This window comes from Elephantulus edwardii, unplaced genomic scaffold (genome assembly GCF_000299155.1).
Source record: "Elephantulus edwardii isolate Elephantulus edwardi_28Jun2011 unplaced genomic scaffold, EleEdw1.0 scaffold00195, whole genome shotgun sequence".
NCBI lineage: Eukaryota > Metazoa > Chordata > Mammalia > Macroscelidea > Macroscelididae > Elephantulus > Elephantulus edwardii.
The window spans coordinates 1,499,173-1,517,259 of record NW_006399945.1 but is presented as its reverse complement, the minus strand read 5'-3'; the positions used below and the strand labels follow the sequence as shown (position 1 = coordinate 1,517,259).

Genomic DNA, 18,087 nt, shown 5'->3' with positions numbered 1-18,087 from the left:
TAATCACATATCTCTTTTAAACAGTTTTCTCCCTTCTCTGTTTCAGTGCAGTATACATTATTGAACCCATCTTACTCAGTCTCTCCCTAGCCCCAAGGACAGTCCCATTCTACAACAGTGGCACCATGCAATATTTGTTCTTTTGTGACTGGGATATTTCACTCAGCATAATGTTCTCCAGAGTCAACCATTTTGAGTAATATTGCATGAGTTCCTTGTTTTTCAATGCAGCATTGTATTCCATTGTGCGAATATACCACAGCTTCTCTAGCTATTCGTTTGTTGATGGGCACTTAGGTTGTTTCCAACTCCTTGCAATTGTGAACAAAGCTGCAATAAACATGGGTGCGCATAACAGAGCAGCTTCTTACCACCAGGCCAAGAGCGATCCCTAGTGAGGAGCACTGGGAAGACAAAGTCTGTGATGGCCCAGATCCGGTTCCAGAAGGACCCCAGAGGCCCGCAGTATCTTTCATAACCCTTCAAAGTAATGTTGTACAAATGCTAAAGGAAGTACAGGTCAGGAATTGGAGGGGTTTTATTCTAATTCAATGCTATTTCTCTTTGGGTTAGTATGAGTTACATCAAAATAGCAACAAAAGTCAAAAGTCTCTTGCGTCCATGTTTCTTGTTCAAAATACAGTCAGAATCCACTTTTACCACTTGTACTACTCACTGCCTCCAGTCAGAACAGACTCACAGCTGACTCTGTGGGCTTTGGAGGCTGTAAATCATGGGGCCAGGAGCCTGCCCACCTTTCTCCTGGGGAGCTGCTGGTGGATTCGAACCAGCAGAGAGGATGCTCTGTGGGTTAGCAACACAACTTCTTACAGACTATGCCACCAGTTACTAGAAAATAAAACCCATTGTTGGCCTCCTTGGACTTGTTGAGAGTCTGTGTGTCAGGATAGAGCTGTGCTCCCTCGGGTTTTCAGCGGGTGACATTTGATCACCAGTCTTTCTTCTAACGTACTTCTGTTGTTGTTGATTGCTGTCAAGTAGAGCACCACTCATAGCAACCCTATGAACAAAAGGCCTGAAGCCTTTTCATAACTATCATTGTTTCTCAAAGTGCATCCAGGCATGTGGTTTAGGAAGTGGTTGCCACTCGTGTTTCCAAACCTGTCTTAACCTGGGAGCTCCTCCAACACTGTCTACCATGGGCAGCCATTATGGCATGTGACAGACACCCCAATGGCACAAGGGTCAGTATCACAGCAAAGCCAGGGGATGGACTCAAAACTTCAACCTTCGGTTAACAGCTAAGTACATTAACTGCTTGGGCCTCCTGGGAACAACTGACTCTTCTGTAATTCTCATTCTAGTCTCTTCAAGGATTGAAAAGTACCCATCATTGACCCATTCATCATTTGTTTCTGCCCCAAAGCCTTCCCACAAGTTGTTCCATCCACAACCTATGTACTTTCCTGTCCACACTACTGTCAGCCACTGACTCCTTTCCATCTTTAAGATGCTGTCTCACCTTAAACAGCAGTATCTCTTCAGGGACACCTCCCTTGTTGCTCCACTGTTTTATATCATTATATTCAAGTCTGTTTTATTCATACCAATGATCACACACACACAGAGCCCCTCACGTAGGCTCATAAAAAGCCCATAGCCTCTAGTCCATTCTGACTCCAGCAGCCCTATAAGACAAGGATTCTGAGGATATACATCTTTTTTATGGAAGCAAATAGCCTTGTCTTTCTCCTGCAGAGCTGCTAGTAGATTTGAACCACCACCTTTTCAGTTAGGAACCCAGTGCTTACCCTACAGAGCCACGAGGGCTCCATAATGATCACAGGGTGTGATTCTCATTAATTTATTAGTTCACTTGTTTGTTGGCTGCATCAGCTGTGGACTAGAAGCACACAGAGAGCCACAGGGGCTTTGTCTTGATCACCTTTCTGTGTTCAGTTTTTAGTGCAGGCTGTACATATTTGTTTAATAAATTAATTCCCATAAAACTGTGAGCCCCATAAACCACTAACTCTGTTATCCCTGGCCCCAGCTGTCCACCCTGCTGTTAAAGGTCAGGTAAGCAAGACAAATCTTTGTGATTTAAAAATCCCACTCCCTTGGGGCTTGCCCCAGTTCCTTTAATGTCTAAAGCTGATACTATTTGCTGTGATTTTTATGAAGGCAGAAGCCCTGTTTGGCGCCAACCTCCTTTCTTCTTTGCAGGGTAGATCTGAACCTAGATCGTCACTAACTCTACATTCAGAAGGAAGAAAACCGAATCCATGTAGTAACAGATAGTGTAACACCCTGCATTCTCTAAGCTTCAGAGGGAAAATTCTGACTTTTAACTCATTAACTGTGCTAGGTGAGGGTTGTTTTTCTAAAAAAGAAGGGCCTGTGTTGTCTCTGTTGGCTGTGTGCCTGCAGCAGCCTGCCTGATAGAGATCCACCTGCATCCTCCTCAGGGCAAGCTGAAAAATTATTGGTCGCAAGTCACGTAAAAGCTAATGTAAGGAAACAGATAATGTCATTGTAATCACCAGGCTACCCACTTCTAGGAGGTGTTCTCCCCATCACAGTCAATAGAAAGGCCACTTCCTGGAATTGAGATTGGACAGCCAACCCAACCCTATGTAGCAGCCCCAGATCCTACTTTCCTTACTGTGCAGTCTTGGGCAAAGCATTCAACTTTTCTGAACCACAGTTGCCTCATCCTAATATAGCACAAATAATAGATAGCTTGCAAGCTAAGAGCCCTGGAGTTATAACAGTTAAGTGCTTGACTGCCAGCCAGAAGTTTGGCAGTTTGAACCCCATAGCCACTCCATGAGAGGAAGATGCAACAGTTGACCTCCATAAAGATTACAGTCTTAAAAACCCTATAGACATGTTCTACTTTGCCCTATATGGTTTTCCTATATGCTATAAGCCAGAATCAACTCATTGATAATGGAGTTTTTGTAGGTTATAGAGAAGTTAGCATTAATAAATATAAAACAGGCCAGTGGCCGGCATATCATCAGCTCTAAATAACAGCAATTTTTTTTATTATTGTCAGGATTACCAATGTTAATCACAAAATAATAAAGCTTTTTTAAATTTGTATGAAAGCTTATATTTATTTTTCTATTTTAAAAAATAATTTTTAGGACAGCTCTGGTGGCCTCGTAGCAAGAAGCTGCATTGCAATCCCAGAGGTGTGTGGTTCAAATCCACCAGATGCTCTACTGGAGAAGGAAGGACAATCTCCTCCTGTACCAGTCAGATCCAATTTGACAGTACACATACACACACACAAATAATAAAAATAAAGTTTAAAAATATTTTTAATAGTTTTTTATTTTAATTGTGTTTGTAATGAAAGTTTAAAGAAAAGTTAGATTTTCATTCATTCCTTATTGTACATTTTCCCCCCTCTCCTTCCCTTTCACCTGTCCCAAGTTCACTTTTAAAAAAGTAATATTCTTCATTGTTGCACAATTATCTCCCTCCTCTCGCGGTCTTCTTTGCAATGTACCTCTTAATCAGAGCTATTGTCATACATATAATGCCTAATCATATATTTCTTTTAAACAATTCTTTCCTTTATCTCTTCCAAAGCAGTATTCATTATTTATCCCTCTTTTCTTAGTTTTCCCCCAATCCCATGTCAGTCCTGTTTTATAGCAGTGGTGTTACACAGTATTTGTCCTTTTGTGACTGAGATCATTCACTCAGCATAATGTCCTCGAGGGTCACCCACGTTGTGTAATATTTTGAGTTCCTTATTTTTTAATACTGTGTAGTATTCCATTGTGTGAATATGCCATAGGTTTTCCATTTATTCCTTTGTTGATAGGCACTTGGATTGTTTCCATCTCTTTGCTATTGGGAATAATGCAGCAATAAACAAGAGTGTGCATGTATCTGTTTAGGTGGCAATTCTGGTTTCTTTAGAATATGTTTCCAGCAGTGCAATTGCTGGGTCAAATGGTATTTCTGTTTCCAACTTTTTGAGAAAGTGCCATACTGCCTTCCAGAGTGGTTGCACCATTTTACTCTCCCACCAACAGTGAGTAAGTGTTCCAGTCGCTACAAACTTGCCAGCATTTGTTGTTTGCTGCTCTGTGAACATAGCTATTGTTACTTGGGTGAGACGATGCCTCATAGTTGGTTTTATTTGCATCTTTCTGATAGCTAGGGATTTTGAACCTTATGTGTTTGTTTGCCATCTGAATATCTTCTTCTGTGAAGTGCCTATTCATATCCTGTGCCCATTTTGCTATTGGGGTCTTTATCTTGTTGAGGTGCTGGAGTAGTCTATAAATTTTTTATATGAGTCCTTTATCAGATATATCAATGCCAATCCCCCCCCCGCCCCCCCGTGGCTTTCCCTTTTACCCTGTTGAAGTTTTTTTTTATGTGCATTGGGATTTGATTCTTAAAAAATCCCATCCATCTATTTTTATTCTCCCCTGGTTATAGGTAATAGTAAAGCATTTTAGTCGGTTTATGGTTATATTTGAATAACCACATTAAGTATTTCACAACACTGAAATTAGAAAGCATTACACATTGCACAGAAGGAAACATGTGAGTTGCTTTTCTTTCTCATAAAAAACACGTCAGACATTGGGTGAACTATTAGAAGTCTAAGGAAGAATCTGGCCTTTGAATTGTGGTCTTAGCAATGAGCCAGTCGTTGCAGTGACTGTGTCTGTGTCAGTCCGCCTCATTGACAGTCCTCCTCTCTCTTGCTGGTCCTCTCCTTTCCCCAGCGTGCTGGCTTTTTCCAAGGACTGGCTGCTCTTGACAACAAGCCCAAAGTGTGAGATGAAGTTTCACTGTCCTTGCCTCTAAGTAGTATCCTCGTTACAGTTCTTCCAAGGCAGGCTTAAGTGTTCTTTTGGCAGTCCGTTGGTGTATTCTTCACCAACACCACAGTTCAAAGGCATTAATTCTTCTACGGTCTTCCTTATTTATTATCCAAGTCTTACTTGGCATAAAAATACATTATTGTAAGGAAAAGAAGTCTTAATCAAAGGCTACGTACTTCCCATACACATTCTGAAATAGGCAAAATTGTAGGAAGAAAGAACATAAAATAGGGCAAGGTTTCCATGTATTGTTCACAAGGTCAGTATGAGTCACAGCACACAGCAACAACTAACTATGAAAGCAAGTCATCTGATGAGTCCAGGCTGAATTTCTGGCAGTTCCCTGTCAATAGTACAGCAAAACTTTACTTGTGTAATAGTAATGATATTGTTACACAATTTCCCTTTTCTGTTGGATTACCTTCCCTTGAAATGGGCACAATCTCTTCCAGCTGATTGGCTAGGTAGTTGTCTCTCAAATTCCTTGGTATAGACGATTGAGTATATCCATATTGCACTCATTTGTTAGTATTTCAATTGGTATTCTATCAATTCCTGAAGAAATTTTTTGCTCCAATGCCTTCAGTGCAGCATGCACTTCTTCCTTCAGGATCAACCAATCCTTTTTGAGACAGTGACTATGTATTCCTTTCATCATCTTTTGGAACTTCGCCGTCATTCTATATTTTGCCCATAGAATCTTTCAGTACTGCAATTTGAGGGTTGAAACTTTTTTTCCCTTCACCTCTTTCTGTGTGAGAAATGCTGAGCATGTTCTTTTCTTTTGGTTTCAAACTCCAGGTCTTTGCACATTTTGTTATAGTACTTTACTTGATCTTCCCCAGCCATCCTTATGAATGCACCCCTTGTTTGAGATTGTTCTCATATATATATAATGTATAATCATACATTCCTTTCAGACAGTTCTTCCCCTTATCTGTTCTAATGCAGTGTTCTCTATCTACTCACTTTTTCTCCATTCCCTTTCCAACACCCCCATGTCTGTCCTATTTTAACCAGTGGTGTTATGCAGCATTTGTCCTTTTGTGACCAAGATATTTCACTTAGCATTATATGCTCAAGTATCCCCCATGTTGTGTAATGTTTTACTATTTCATTGTTTTTCAGTGCTGCATAGTATTCCATCATGTGGATGTACCATAGTTTTCTATCCATTCATTTCTCGGTGGGTACTTGTGTTGCTCCTATCTTTTTGCTATTGTGAATAATGTGGCCATAAACATGGGTGTCCATACATCTGTTTGAGTTGTGGCTCTGGTTTTTTTAGGTTATATTTCCAGCAGTGGAATTGCTGGGTCAAGCAATATTTCTATTTCCAGTTTTTTGAGAAAGGGCCAGACCACCTTCCAAAGTGGTTGTACCATTTTACATTCCCAACAGAAAAAGAGTTGCAATTTCTCCACAACTTCACTAGCATTTGTTGTTTGCAAGTTCTATCTTTTTAAAGAGTGTGTGCATTTTAAAATAACTTTTTCTAAAGATCAAATGTCACAGATGTTGTTTAAGACAAATAATGCCTCATTTGGACTCTATGCTTCCATCGTTTTCCAGGCATCATGCATATTTCAATATTTTACCATCTATCATCCATCTGCTGACTCCTGATTTTTTAATGACAAAGTTAGCATCACAGGCTCCAGGAAGCCTCACACTGAGCACACCCTTCTAACTCTCTAAAATGTCACTTCCCATTATCTTACATCATCACTCAGCTGTCCACACAAGGGACAGTGGAATAGAAGAATTTAATTTTCAGGTCATATTCCATAAGATTTGTAGAAAATAAAGTCTGCTTTAGCTACAATTGGATCATGTGTCTATCATATATCATTCTTTGTCCTTTGTAATTCAATGAATTAGTAGCTACATTTGTTAATCTGGACCCATCAGCCTCTGGAAAGCCAACATAATCATCTTATTCTATTATGAGGAAAAATATGTAAGCATCTAGTACTGGCAATATCAGGGACATAATTTAAATCTGTAATTGGGAGTTCACAAAGTAAAATCCAAGTTAGACTTTGTTTTATTATTGTTATATTTAATGGTTTTTAAAAGTTGGTTATCTTAAAGGGAGCTCTGGTGGCCTAGTGGCAAGGAGCTGCAACTACAATCCCAGAGGTGCACGGTTCAAATCCACCAGATACTCTGCCAGGGAAGGAAGGACAATCTCCTTCTGTACCAGTCAGATCTAATTTGACGGTATACTCACACAAAAATAATAAAATAACATTTAAAAAAATTTTTAAAAGTTGGTTATTTTAAGGGCAAGAAGCTGCACTGCAACCCCAGAGGCACGTGGTTCAAATCCACCAGATGCTCTGCTGAAGAAGGAGGGGCTATCTCCTCCTGTACCAGTCAGTTCAGATTTGACAGTACACACACAAGAAATAATTTTTTTAGAAAAAGTTGGTTATTTTGATATAACATGCATTTGAACTTCTCATTTAAAACAATATTTTATGGTGCATAATTCTGTGTGGGTGATAGTGCTTGCATGTGGTTGAGTCAGAGTACAACTGCCTGTAGGATTTCAAGGCTGTGATCTTTACAGCAGCAGATCACCAGGTCTTTTCTTCCAAAGAGTTGCTTGGTCAATTAGAACCAATGACCTTTCAGATAGTAACTAAGTATTTAACTATTGTGCCACCACATACCATTTTGGTTGGTACAAAGAGTTTTATTATGTTTTTGTTGTTGTTAAGGCACTCAGTAACAGATCCTATCTCTTATATAGTTGTTGGTATTGTGTATTTTTGAGTTGGAACAGACCCATAGCTGACCCTCCAGTGGGTTTTCAGAGTTAGTTAGTCATATGAGAGAAGATTGTCCATCCTTATTCTGTGGAGCAACTGGTGGATTCAAACCCTGTAGCTCTGGGTTGCCAGTCCAACTCCTTACCACTAGGTCACCATAGATGAACATCCAAAAAAAAATTTATGGATGGATATTACCATAATGTTAAAAATTGTTTGGTGCCCATTTCCAGAAGATTAAAATATCATTGAATGAATTCTTAGGACTTTTGTTTGTTTTTCTTTAAGAAAAAATAAACGGTAATGGTAAATCATGAATCAATTACATTTATTGCTGAGCCTCCTAGTTTTTTTGTCTCTCTCTCTCATAGTGCAGTTAGAACAACTCTTAACTGATCCTCCATCAGGTTTCTGAGGCTGTAAATTGCATAAGAAATAATTGTCAATCTTTCTCCCAAGGAACTACTAGTGAATTTGAACTTCCAGACAGATGGGACCTTTCTTTGGGTTAGCAGTAACATGACCTATGTACTATACCCCAAGGGTTTCTACATTTGGCGTTATTGTTGCTTATTAGGTGCTGTAAAATCAAGTAAGACTCTCATAGCAATGCTGTGAACAACAAATATGAACCCAGTCCAATCCTGTGCATCTTGAGCATCTCTGACACATTTAAGTCCATTGCTGCAGTCACTAGGTCGTGAATCCATTTCATTGGGGAGAAGGGGTCTTCCTCTCTTTCACTGACCATGGTACAATGTGTCTTTCCAAGAAATAAGCTCTCCTAACAACATGGCCAGAGTATGTGAGATGAAGTTTTGCCATCTTTCCTTCAAAGGAACTCTCTGACTATACTTTTCCCAAGATATGCCTGTCTGTTCTTTTAGCTATCCATGTGATATCATACTGTTCTCCAACATCACAACTCAAAGCCACCAATTCTTCTTCTGTCATCCTTATTCACTGTCCAGCTCTCGGAGGTATAGCAAATGATTTAAAAGACCATGACCTCAATGGGGCACACCTCAGTCTTTGAAATCATTGCTCCTCAGTAACTGGGAGAGGAACCTGACTTCAGACTTCCCAAACAGTGTCTTGACTGCTGGTACCAAAAATGTTGATTGTGGATCAAAGCAAGATGAAATCGTTGACAACTTCAATCCTTTGAATTTGGTATAGAGGGGCACTTTTTAAAGTACCAGATAGGAAAGGTTGGTGGGCAAGTTCAGAGGCTGAGCTGGCTCATATGGCATCATCTTAGATGCTGTAAAAAACAGAAGGCCTGACCTGTGCTTCAGGTGCTGCACTGTGGGAACGAGTCCCTACTGGACATCAGATGAAGGTGTGGCGGTACTTTCTGCAGGGGTCTGGGCCACTGGATCATGGACTACCCCAGGCTTGAGGTGATGCAGCACCAGTATGTCAGCAACATTGGCTGCAAGGACTACCTGGCCCACAGTTCCATGGATTACTGAGTTGTCTTCCTTCTCTCCAAGCAGCCTCAGTCCTAGAGGCTCCAGCCACTCTCACCCACTCCTCCAAACACCCCTGGACTAGGGCCAGCATCCTTGGCCCAGCTGGCTTGGGCTATGCCGGGTGGGGCCTGACTGCTGCTCCCTGTGCCCTCAGGATCACTATTTTTGCCCTTCACTCCAGCTAAAGCATAACCCCAGTTAAAGCATAGCCTCTCTGGCATCCAATCAGGAAAAATAAAAAAAGAAAACACAGGGAGTGTCATAAAATCTAAAGCAAATGGATTTCTTGTTAAAATATGGTCAGGTCTGTAAATTAATAGAAACTGCTGAGAGCCCAGACAGTGCAGTTTATACCATGTTGCACTACTAACTGAAAGGTCAGTGATTCAGTTCACTAGCTAATCCACAGGGAAAATACGGGCTGTCTCCACTGGTAAAGGTTTACAGTCTTGGAAACCTGACGAACGGTTGCCATAAGTCAGAAGCAGCTCAACAGCAGTGGGTTTTTCTTTTTGGTCAGAACTCAAAATCTAGTACATTGTATTTTCAAAATAAAATTGCATTACAATAATTTCATACAGGAATGGACAGACCACAAATTACGCTGGAATCCTGATGAATATGGTGGAATTCATTCCATTAAAGTGCCATCAGAATCTCTCTGGCTTCCTGACATAGTTCTCTTTGAAAAGTAAGTATTACAGAGGGAAAGGTTATCTTGGGGGAAGGACTAGACAAACCTAATTTTGACAAAATAATTCAGTAACATGTACTGCTTTAAGTATCTTTCATATTGCATTTATGTATCATGTTTAGTATATATCTGCATTGTTTTTTTAAGAATGTTGTTTGACACTTTACATGTTGTTACTTACTGTTGAATAGAAATTAACTCATAGCTGACCCTCCACAAGGTTTTCAGATGCTGTGAATCACGTGGAGGAGACTGCTCATCTTTCTTCTAGGGAGTAATTGGTGTTTGAATACCTTGCCTTTGGATTAAAAGCAGTTTCTTACCACCAACCCATGATAAGATGCAAGTCATACAGAGGGTTTTTAAAAACCGTAATATTAACACATACTAGCTAGTGGTACGGAATTAGGCTGCCAACACAAAGGAGCACAGTTTGAAAGCGCCAGTTGCTCTGCAGGAGAAAGACAGGCGATCTCCTTCTATGTGAACAACTGCCTCTGAAAAAATGCTGGAGGGTCAGCTGTGAGTGAGTTCTGACTTGAAGGTACATAACAGTAACCGTCACTAAAGCGAAGTTACTTCCATTTCAGTGCTGATGGACGTTTTGAAGGCTCCCTCATGACAAAAGTCATCGTGAATTATAACGGAACTGTCATTTGGACCCCTCCTGCCAGTTACAAGAGCTCATGCACCATGGATGTCACCTTTTTCCCATTTGATCGACAGAACTGCTCCATGAAGTTTGGGTCCTGGACTTATGATGGCACCATGGTTGACCTCATTTTGATAAATGAGAACGTTGACAGAAAAGACTTCTTTGACAACGGAGAATGGGAAATACTAAATGCAAAAGGGATGAAGGGAAACAGAAGAGAGGGTCTGTATTCATACCCATTTATTACTTACTCTTTTGTGCTGAGACGTCTGCCTTTGTTTTATACCCTTTTTCTGATCATCCCTTGCCTGGGGCTGTCTTTCCTAACAGTTCTTGTGTTCTATCTACCTTCTGATGAAGGCGAAAAGCTTTCGTTATCGACATCTGTTTTGGTTTCCCTAACGGTTTTTCTTTTAGTGATTGAGGAAATAATCCCATCTTCTTCAAAAGTCATTCCTCTCATTGGAGAATATCTGCTGTTCATTATGATTTTTGTTACCCTGTCAATCATCGTGACCGTTTTCGTGATTAATGTTCACCACAGATCTTCCTCAACGTACCACCCCATGGCCCCCTGGGTTAAAAGACTGTTTCTTCAAAAACTCCCTAAATTACTTTGCATGAAGGACCATGTTGATCGGTACTCTTTCCCAGATAAAGAGGAAAGTAAGACAACGGTGAAAGCTAAAGTCCTGGAAAAAAAGAAAAGGAAACAAATGAGTGATGGAGAAAAAGTTCTGATTGCTTTCTTGGAAAAGGCTGCTGATTCTATTAGGTACATTTCAAGGCATGTGAAGAAAGAGCATTTTATCAGCCAGGTGGGTAAACTGTTGTTCATATATAATATGGTGGGAAATGGTAAATCTTTTTAAAAAGATGATTTTTTTATATTTTTTCATTTTTAAAAAATTTATATTAAATTTTATTAATTTTAATGAATATTTACAGACATTTTGGATTTCCATTCATTCATTGTTGCACTATTTTCTCTACCCTCCAGTTCATTCCTCCTTTTTTTCCCCCTTGAAAGTCTGTTTTAATTGCCCCATTGCCACAGTGCTTGTCAAAGCCAGTTCTGATTAATCTCCTTTGTCAGTGTGTCCTTTGCCATTCCCTATCACTCCTCCCTGAGAGAGACTTCATCCTGATTCATAAGGAAAAGGGGATGGTGTATTCTCTTAGCTACTTCCTGCTGAAAAGGGACGCTGTAGGTTTCAGGGTGAAGATCTTCTCTCACTACTCCAAGGGGCCCCTTTGGCAATAGGAAACACGTAGACTATTCTGGAGATTGATTTTGAAATAGATGAGTATTTTTATATCTACTTACAAAGGCTATTAATCTAAAATGTGACATTGTTAGCTGTCTACTTATTTTAGGTCTAATGGAGTTATGTGTTGAGCTACTAACCAAAAGATCAGTGGTTCAAATACACCAGTTGCTCAAAGGGAGAAAGATGGGCAGTACCTTCCTGTAAAGATTTACAACCTCAGAAACTGCCTGGAGGGTTGCTGTGCGTTGGTGTCTAGTTAGTTTTTCTGTCCAGCTTCAATGAGATGGATTGATTCAGTGACTGTTATGATGGGCTTTAGCACAAACAAGACTGTGAGAATGGCTTTCAGTGACGTGGGGTTTCATCTGGTTGTTCACAGGGTTACTATGACTCAGAACTGACGTGAAAGCCCCTAACAGTGATAATAGCTGGAACAGAAGTTTAGTGCTTGATCACTTCTTAGAGCTACTCTAACACAGGAGGCACCATGAGCAGGAATCCATGCCATGGCAATGCCTGATGACCAGTCCATTCTGACTCATAGTGACCCTATAGGAACAATGTAACAAGTAAGGCTATAATCTTTACAAGAGATTTTACACAGACTGCCACATCTTACTTCCTCAGGGCAGTCAGTGGACTTGAATCGTCAACCCTTTAGTTAATAGCTGAGTCCCGTCCTTGCAGTTACTGCTGTGTTTCAATCAGTCATTGCTGAGCTGTGGTGTGAAGCCATCTCACTGAGGACTTTGCTCTTTTTCTGCTTTACCAAGCATGATATCCTTCTTCAGGAACTGACTTCTCCTGATAGCTTGTCTAGAGTTGTTTGCCCTTGACTCTGCACCGACTCATAGCTGACCCTCCAGTGGGTTTTCAGAGGCAGTAAATCACCCAGAAGGGGAGTGCCCATCCTTCTCCCATGGAGCAGCTGGTAGATTTGAACTGCTGTGCCTAGAGGAAGTGAAATGAAATTTCATCATTCTCACCTCCAAGGGGCATTCTGGCAGCATTTCTTCCAAAACAGATTTTTCCCTTTTCTAGCAGTTTATGTTGTGGTTATTATTGTTGCACTGTTGAGTCACTAGCGACTCATAGTGACCCTATTTACAGAAGCTCAGAACTCTTCTCTGTCCTGTGCCAACCTCATTGTCTATGACACACCTGCCTCCATTACCTCAGTCACCGAGTCAATCCATCTCATTGAGGGTCTTCCTCTCTTGTGCTGTCTCTCCTCCCTTTCAAGCATAATGTCCCTTTCCAAGGACTGGTCCCTCCTTGCAACATGTCCAAAGTATGTGAGACAGAACTTCAAAATCTTTGCCTCCAAGGAACAGCCTGATCCTATCCTCTCCAGGATGAGCCTGTTTGTTCTCCTGGCAGTCCACTGTATATTCAATATTCTTTTCTAGCACCACGTCTCGGAGGTATAATTCTTCTACCACCCTTAGTCATTTCCCAGTTTTCTGATGCATAACAAGTAATTGTGAAGACCATGACCTGGATCAGGTGTTCCTTAGTCTCTAGGCTAACATCATTGCTCTTCAGTAGTTTGAGAGGTCCCAGAAAGCAGATTTTCCCAACACAATTTGTCTTTTGATTTCCTGGCTGCTAGTATAAGAGTGTTATTGTGGAAACAATGAATGAATGTAAATCCAAAGTCTCTGTAAATTTTTACTGAAATTAATAATAAATTTAAATTAGAAAAAAAAAGTGTCATTGTGGAGCCAGCAAGCTGAAGCTATTAACAATCTCAATCTCTTCTCCATCCATTATGGTGCTGCTGACAGGCCCAGTGGTGAGAATATTAATTTTCTTGACGTTGAGCTTCAATCCATATTGAAAGCTGAAATCCTTTACCTTCTGCAGCAATGCCTCAGATTCTCCTCACTTTCAGCAAGCAAGGTTGTATCTGCATAATATAAATTGTTAATTAGTTTTCTTCCAACCCTGATGCCATGTTCTTCCTCATAGAGCCCAGTGTCCCAGATGATCTGTTTTGTTTATAGATTGAAAAGATATGGATATAGGATTCATCCTTGGTGTACACCTTTCCTGATTTTGAACCATGCAGTATTTTCTCTCTCTGTTCTGACGACTGCCTTCTGGTCCAAGTATAGGTTTCACATAAGCACAATCAAGTGTTCTGGGATTCCCATTCTTCTCAGAGTCAGCCACAGTTTGTTGTGAGCCTCACAGTCAAATGCCTTTGCATAGTCAATGAAACATAGAAAGACATTCCTCTGGTACTCTATGCTTTCAGACAAGATGGGTCTAACATTGGCTATAAAATCACTAGAACCACAGCCTCTTCTAAACCCAGCCTGCACTTCAGGCAGTTCTCTGGTGATATGCTGTTCTAGTAATTTTGGATCATTTATGGGATATTCAATATTCTTTGCCAACACCTCAATTCAAAGACATCCATTCTTTAGTCTTCCTCACTCATTGTCCAGCTTTCATATGCATATGAGGAAATAAAAATATGATATTTAATTAGGTATAAATTTAGATATGAAAGGCAAAACTAAATAAGATTCATTAACACAAAAATTCAGTGTCACATGAGAAATTTTAATGAGATGTTGTTGTTATGTGCCATCGAGTCGCTTGCGATTCATAGCGACCCTATGTACAACAGCCCTAAACTCTGCTCTGTCCTGTGCCAATCGTACCGTCTCCGACACACCCATCTCGATTACCTCAGTCACTGAATCAATCCACCTCATAGAGGGCCTTCCTCTCCTGCGCTGTCCCTCCACCCTCCCAAGCATGAAGTCCCACTCCAAGAACCAATCCCTCCTTACAACATGTCCAAAGTAATGTCAACAAAAGCCTCAGAATCCTTGCCTCCAAGGAGCAGCCCGGTTTAACCCTCTCCAGGATGAACCTGTTTGTTTTCTTAGCAGTCCATTGTACATTCAATACTCTTCTCCAGCACCACAGCTCAAAGGCATCAATTCTCCTTCTATCCTTCCTACTCATTGTTCAACTCTTTGATGCATAACAAGTGATTGCAAAGACCATGGCCTGTATCAGACGCACCTTAGTCTCCAGAGAGACACCATTGCTCTTCAGTACTCTGGAGAGGTCCCTGACAGCAGATTTTCCCATCACAATATGTCTTTTAATTTCCTGGCTGCTGTTACCAAGAGTGTTGACTGTGGAGCCGAGCACACTAAAGCTGTGAACAATCTCAATCTCTTCACCATCCATCCTGATACTGCCAGTTGTTCCAGTGGTGAGAATCTTTGTCTTCTTGACATTGAGTCTCAATCTATATTAAAGGCTGCATTTCTTGACCCTCTGCAGCAGGTGCTTCAGGTCCTCCTCAGTTTCAGCAAGCAGGGTTGTGTAATCTGCATAACGCAGTTGGTTGATAGATCTTCCACCAATACTGACACCACATTTCTCCTCACAGAGCCCAGCCTCCTGGATAATCTGTTCCACATACAGGTTGAAAAGGTATGGCGATAGGATACATCCCTGGCCTATGCCCTTCCCAATTTTGAACCATGCAGTGTTTCCTTGCTCTGTTCTAATGACTGCCTCTTGGTCCAAGTGTAGGTTTCGCATTAGCATGGTCAAGTGTTCTGGGATTCCCATTCTTCTCAGAGTCAACCACAGTTTGTTATGATCCACACAGTCAAACACCTTCGCATCGTCCATGGAACACAGATAGACATTCCTCTGGTATTCCCTGATTTCAGCCAAGATTCATGTAACATTAGCTACAATATCCCTAGTACCATGAACCCTTCTAAACCCAGCCTGGACTTCTGGCAGTTCTCTGCTGATATGCTGTTCCAGTCATTTTTTTATAATCTTCAGTAGAATTTTACCTACATGTGAAATCAATGATATTGTTCTATAGTTTCCACACTCTGTTGGATCACCCTCCTTTGGAATGGGAACAAATGTTGGCCAAGTGGTTGTTCTCCAGATTTCTTGGCACAACTTGGTGAGCACGTCCAGGGCAGCATCTGTTAGCTGAAATACGTCAATTGTTTACCATCTATTCCTGGGGCCTTATTTTTTGCTATTTCTTCAAAGTAGCCTCAACTTCTTCCTTCAGCGCTATAGGTTCTTGCTCATATGTTGTTTCATTAAATTCTTTTGTGTCTTCCAATTCCTTTCAATACAGTGTCTCAGTATATTCTTTCCATCTTCTTTTTATACTTCCTGGATCATTTAATATTCTGCCTAAAGTATCCTTGATACTCAAGGTTTGAATTTGTTCTTCAGTTCCTTGAGCTTAAGAAATGCTGACTGTGTAAAAAAATAAAATTATAGAAAGAATACAGACTTTAGACTTGAACTGTCCTGATTTTAAATTTCCCCTTCTGTTTCTGCCTTGAGATCAGCCTATAGCTTCATAAGAATTCAGGACCTTCACAATCACAGAGGTATAAGCCCTGTTATGTGAGTGCTTGACGCACCAAACAACAGCAATGCCATTACACTCTCCCCACTTCCTCCCTGTAATCCTCATTTTCATTAACCCTTTGTTTTATCCCTTCTTGGCTTCAGGGCTTTATTCTGGGTCAAATGTTGCTCTTTCAGCCTAACATTCAAAGTAACTTTCTACTTGGTCCTTTCTAAGCCTATGTATTATTTGGAGTGGAGGTTTAGATAATTTGAAAAACACACAGATGCATAAATAAAAACATTAAAATTATTAGCAATCCTACAATCTAAAGTTAAACTTTTAATCTATCTTCTTTGCATATCTCCCAGTTTTATATCTAAACTGAAAGCAATTTGAAAGAGTGTTTTTCACGTTTTGCAGCAGCAGCTTTGTACTGCTGCAACCTCTCCCCAAGCTCCCACTAGAACAGTAGCTTCCTGTTCTATTTCTTCTTTACAATCTCCATGAATAAAATACATTCATTTTCCCTTAAACACGATGAAAACACGCCTCTCTAAGACTCTTTGAACCTTGTAGCTGGTTCCTCCTCTGACCCCACTCGTAGGTATGTTACATATAACAAAGGGACTAGGACTTCTTTACTTCTTTGTCGTCTCCTGGTCAGTCCTTCTCCAGTGTCCTCCCCCTCCAGATAGCTTCAGCGGCATGCTGGCACGTGAAAGGCCTGTGCCACTTGACCACAGTCACACTTATTTTTAAAATTTACGATTCATTTTACATAAACATGAAGAAGAACCATATTAAAATACACTGATGGCTTATTTAAAATCAGACTTTTCCCAGTTTGAACTTGAAATGTTAACAAATGCATAGATAACTGTTGTTTTTATTTCATGTGTTATGAAAGTATTGAGGTTGGCACAGGATAGGACAGCGTTTAGGTCTATTGTTCGCAGGGTCGCTATGAGCCGTATTTGACCTGACGTCCCCTAACAACAACATAAACTGTTCTTACAAGGTCTTATAGCTTCTTGGGCACCATTAGTGATATCAGGACAGAATGTGGTCCTACCCTGTGGTTCACAGGTTGGGCACCTTCTGAAATCTTAACTGCTATGAGTGTCATTCTTCTTAAATTCTTCCACATGAATTTAGGACAGTTGCACAGCATCTTGAACTAATGACATCTTTTTTCCCCCTAGGTAGTTCAAGACTGGAAATTCGTAGCTCAAGTTCTTGACCGAATCTTCCTGTGGCTCTTTCTCGTAGTGTCTGTTACAGGCTCCATCTTGATTTTCACACCGGCTTTGAAAATGTGGCTGCAGAGCTACTACTAGAACAAGCCTCTAGAGCAATTGGAAAGATGCACCGTCACAACCAGATTGCACCTTAGCACTGGCGTCCGCCTAGCCTGTACGCAGAACCCAAATGCACGTGCTTAATTCAAGAGCCTGACTGCATGGTCTTCACAGAAATGAAATGGCTTTTGATGGGAGGGACACTGGTAAATGTGGGTTAGTACACAGTAATTCATGGTCGTTAGAGGCAGTGGGATTAAATGAAGGAGAACCTTCTCTGCCTACTTTGTTTGAAGTGTGAGAGCCACTCATCTTCGACGCTCAGGGTCTTCCCTTCCTTCACAGTAGCTAGAAATCCTCTAGAGCCCTAACTCCATGGCCCCAGTGCCCTCTGAAGTATTCCATGTGTTAGAAAGGTCACACTAGTGGGTGTAGACTACAAAATGCACTATAAAATAAAGCACTATTGCAGCTAATCTTTCATCTTTGACGTGGTTGTTGTTGTTATGTGCCCTCAAGTGGCCAGAGACTCATAGCGACCTTACGTACAACAGCTCTGAACCCTGTCCTGTCCTGAGCCGGTCTTACTGCCTCTGACACACCTGTCACCATTATACCCCAGTTATTTGTATCAGTCCATTTCATTGAGGGTCTTCCTCTCCTGTGCTGTCCCTCCACCCTCCAAGCGTGAAGTCCCTTTCCAAGGACTGGTCTCTCCTGGCCATATGGCA

The 18,087-nt window shown here is 40.9% G+C and overlaps 1 protein-coding gene across 1 annotated transcript in view; it reads left to right on the top strand.

The window, feature by feature from the left end:
- CHRNB3 (cholinergic receptor, nicotinic, beta 3 (neuronal)) overlaps nucleotides 1-17,395 on the top strand; it is a 91,116-nt gene extending 73,721 nt beyond the window's left edge. Inside the window, exons 2-4 of the mRNA XM_006897004.1 lie at nucleotides 9,593-9,763; nucleotides 10,357-11,239; nucleotides 17,261-17,395. Of these exons, the coding sequence (XP_006897066.1) occupies nucleotides 9,593-9,763; nucleotides 10,357-11,239; nucleotides 17,261-17,395 (1,189 nt within the window). The remainder of the gene's footprint in view (nucleotides 1-9,592; nucleotides 9,764-10,356; nucleotides 11,240-17,260) is intronic.
- The last annotated feature ends 692 nt before the right edge of the window (nucleotides 17,396-18,087 follow it).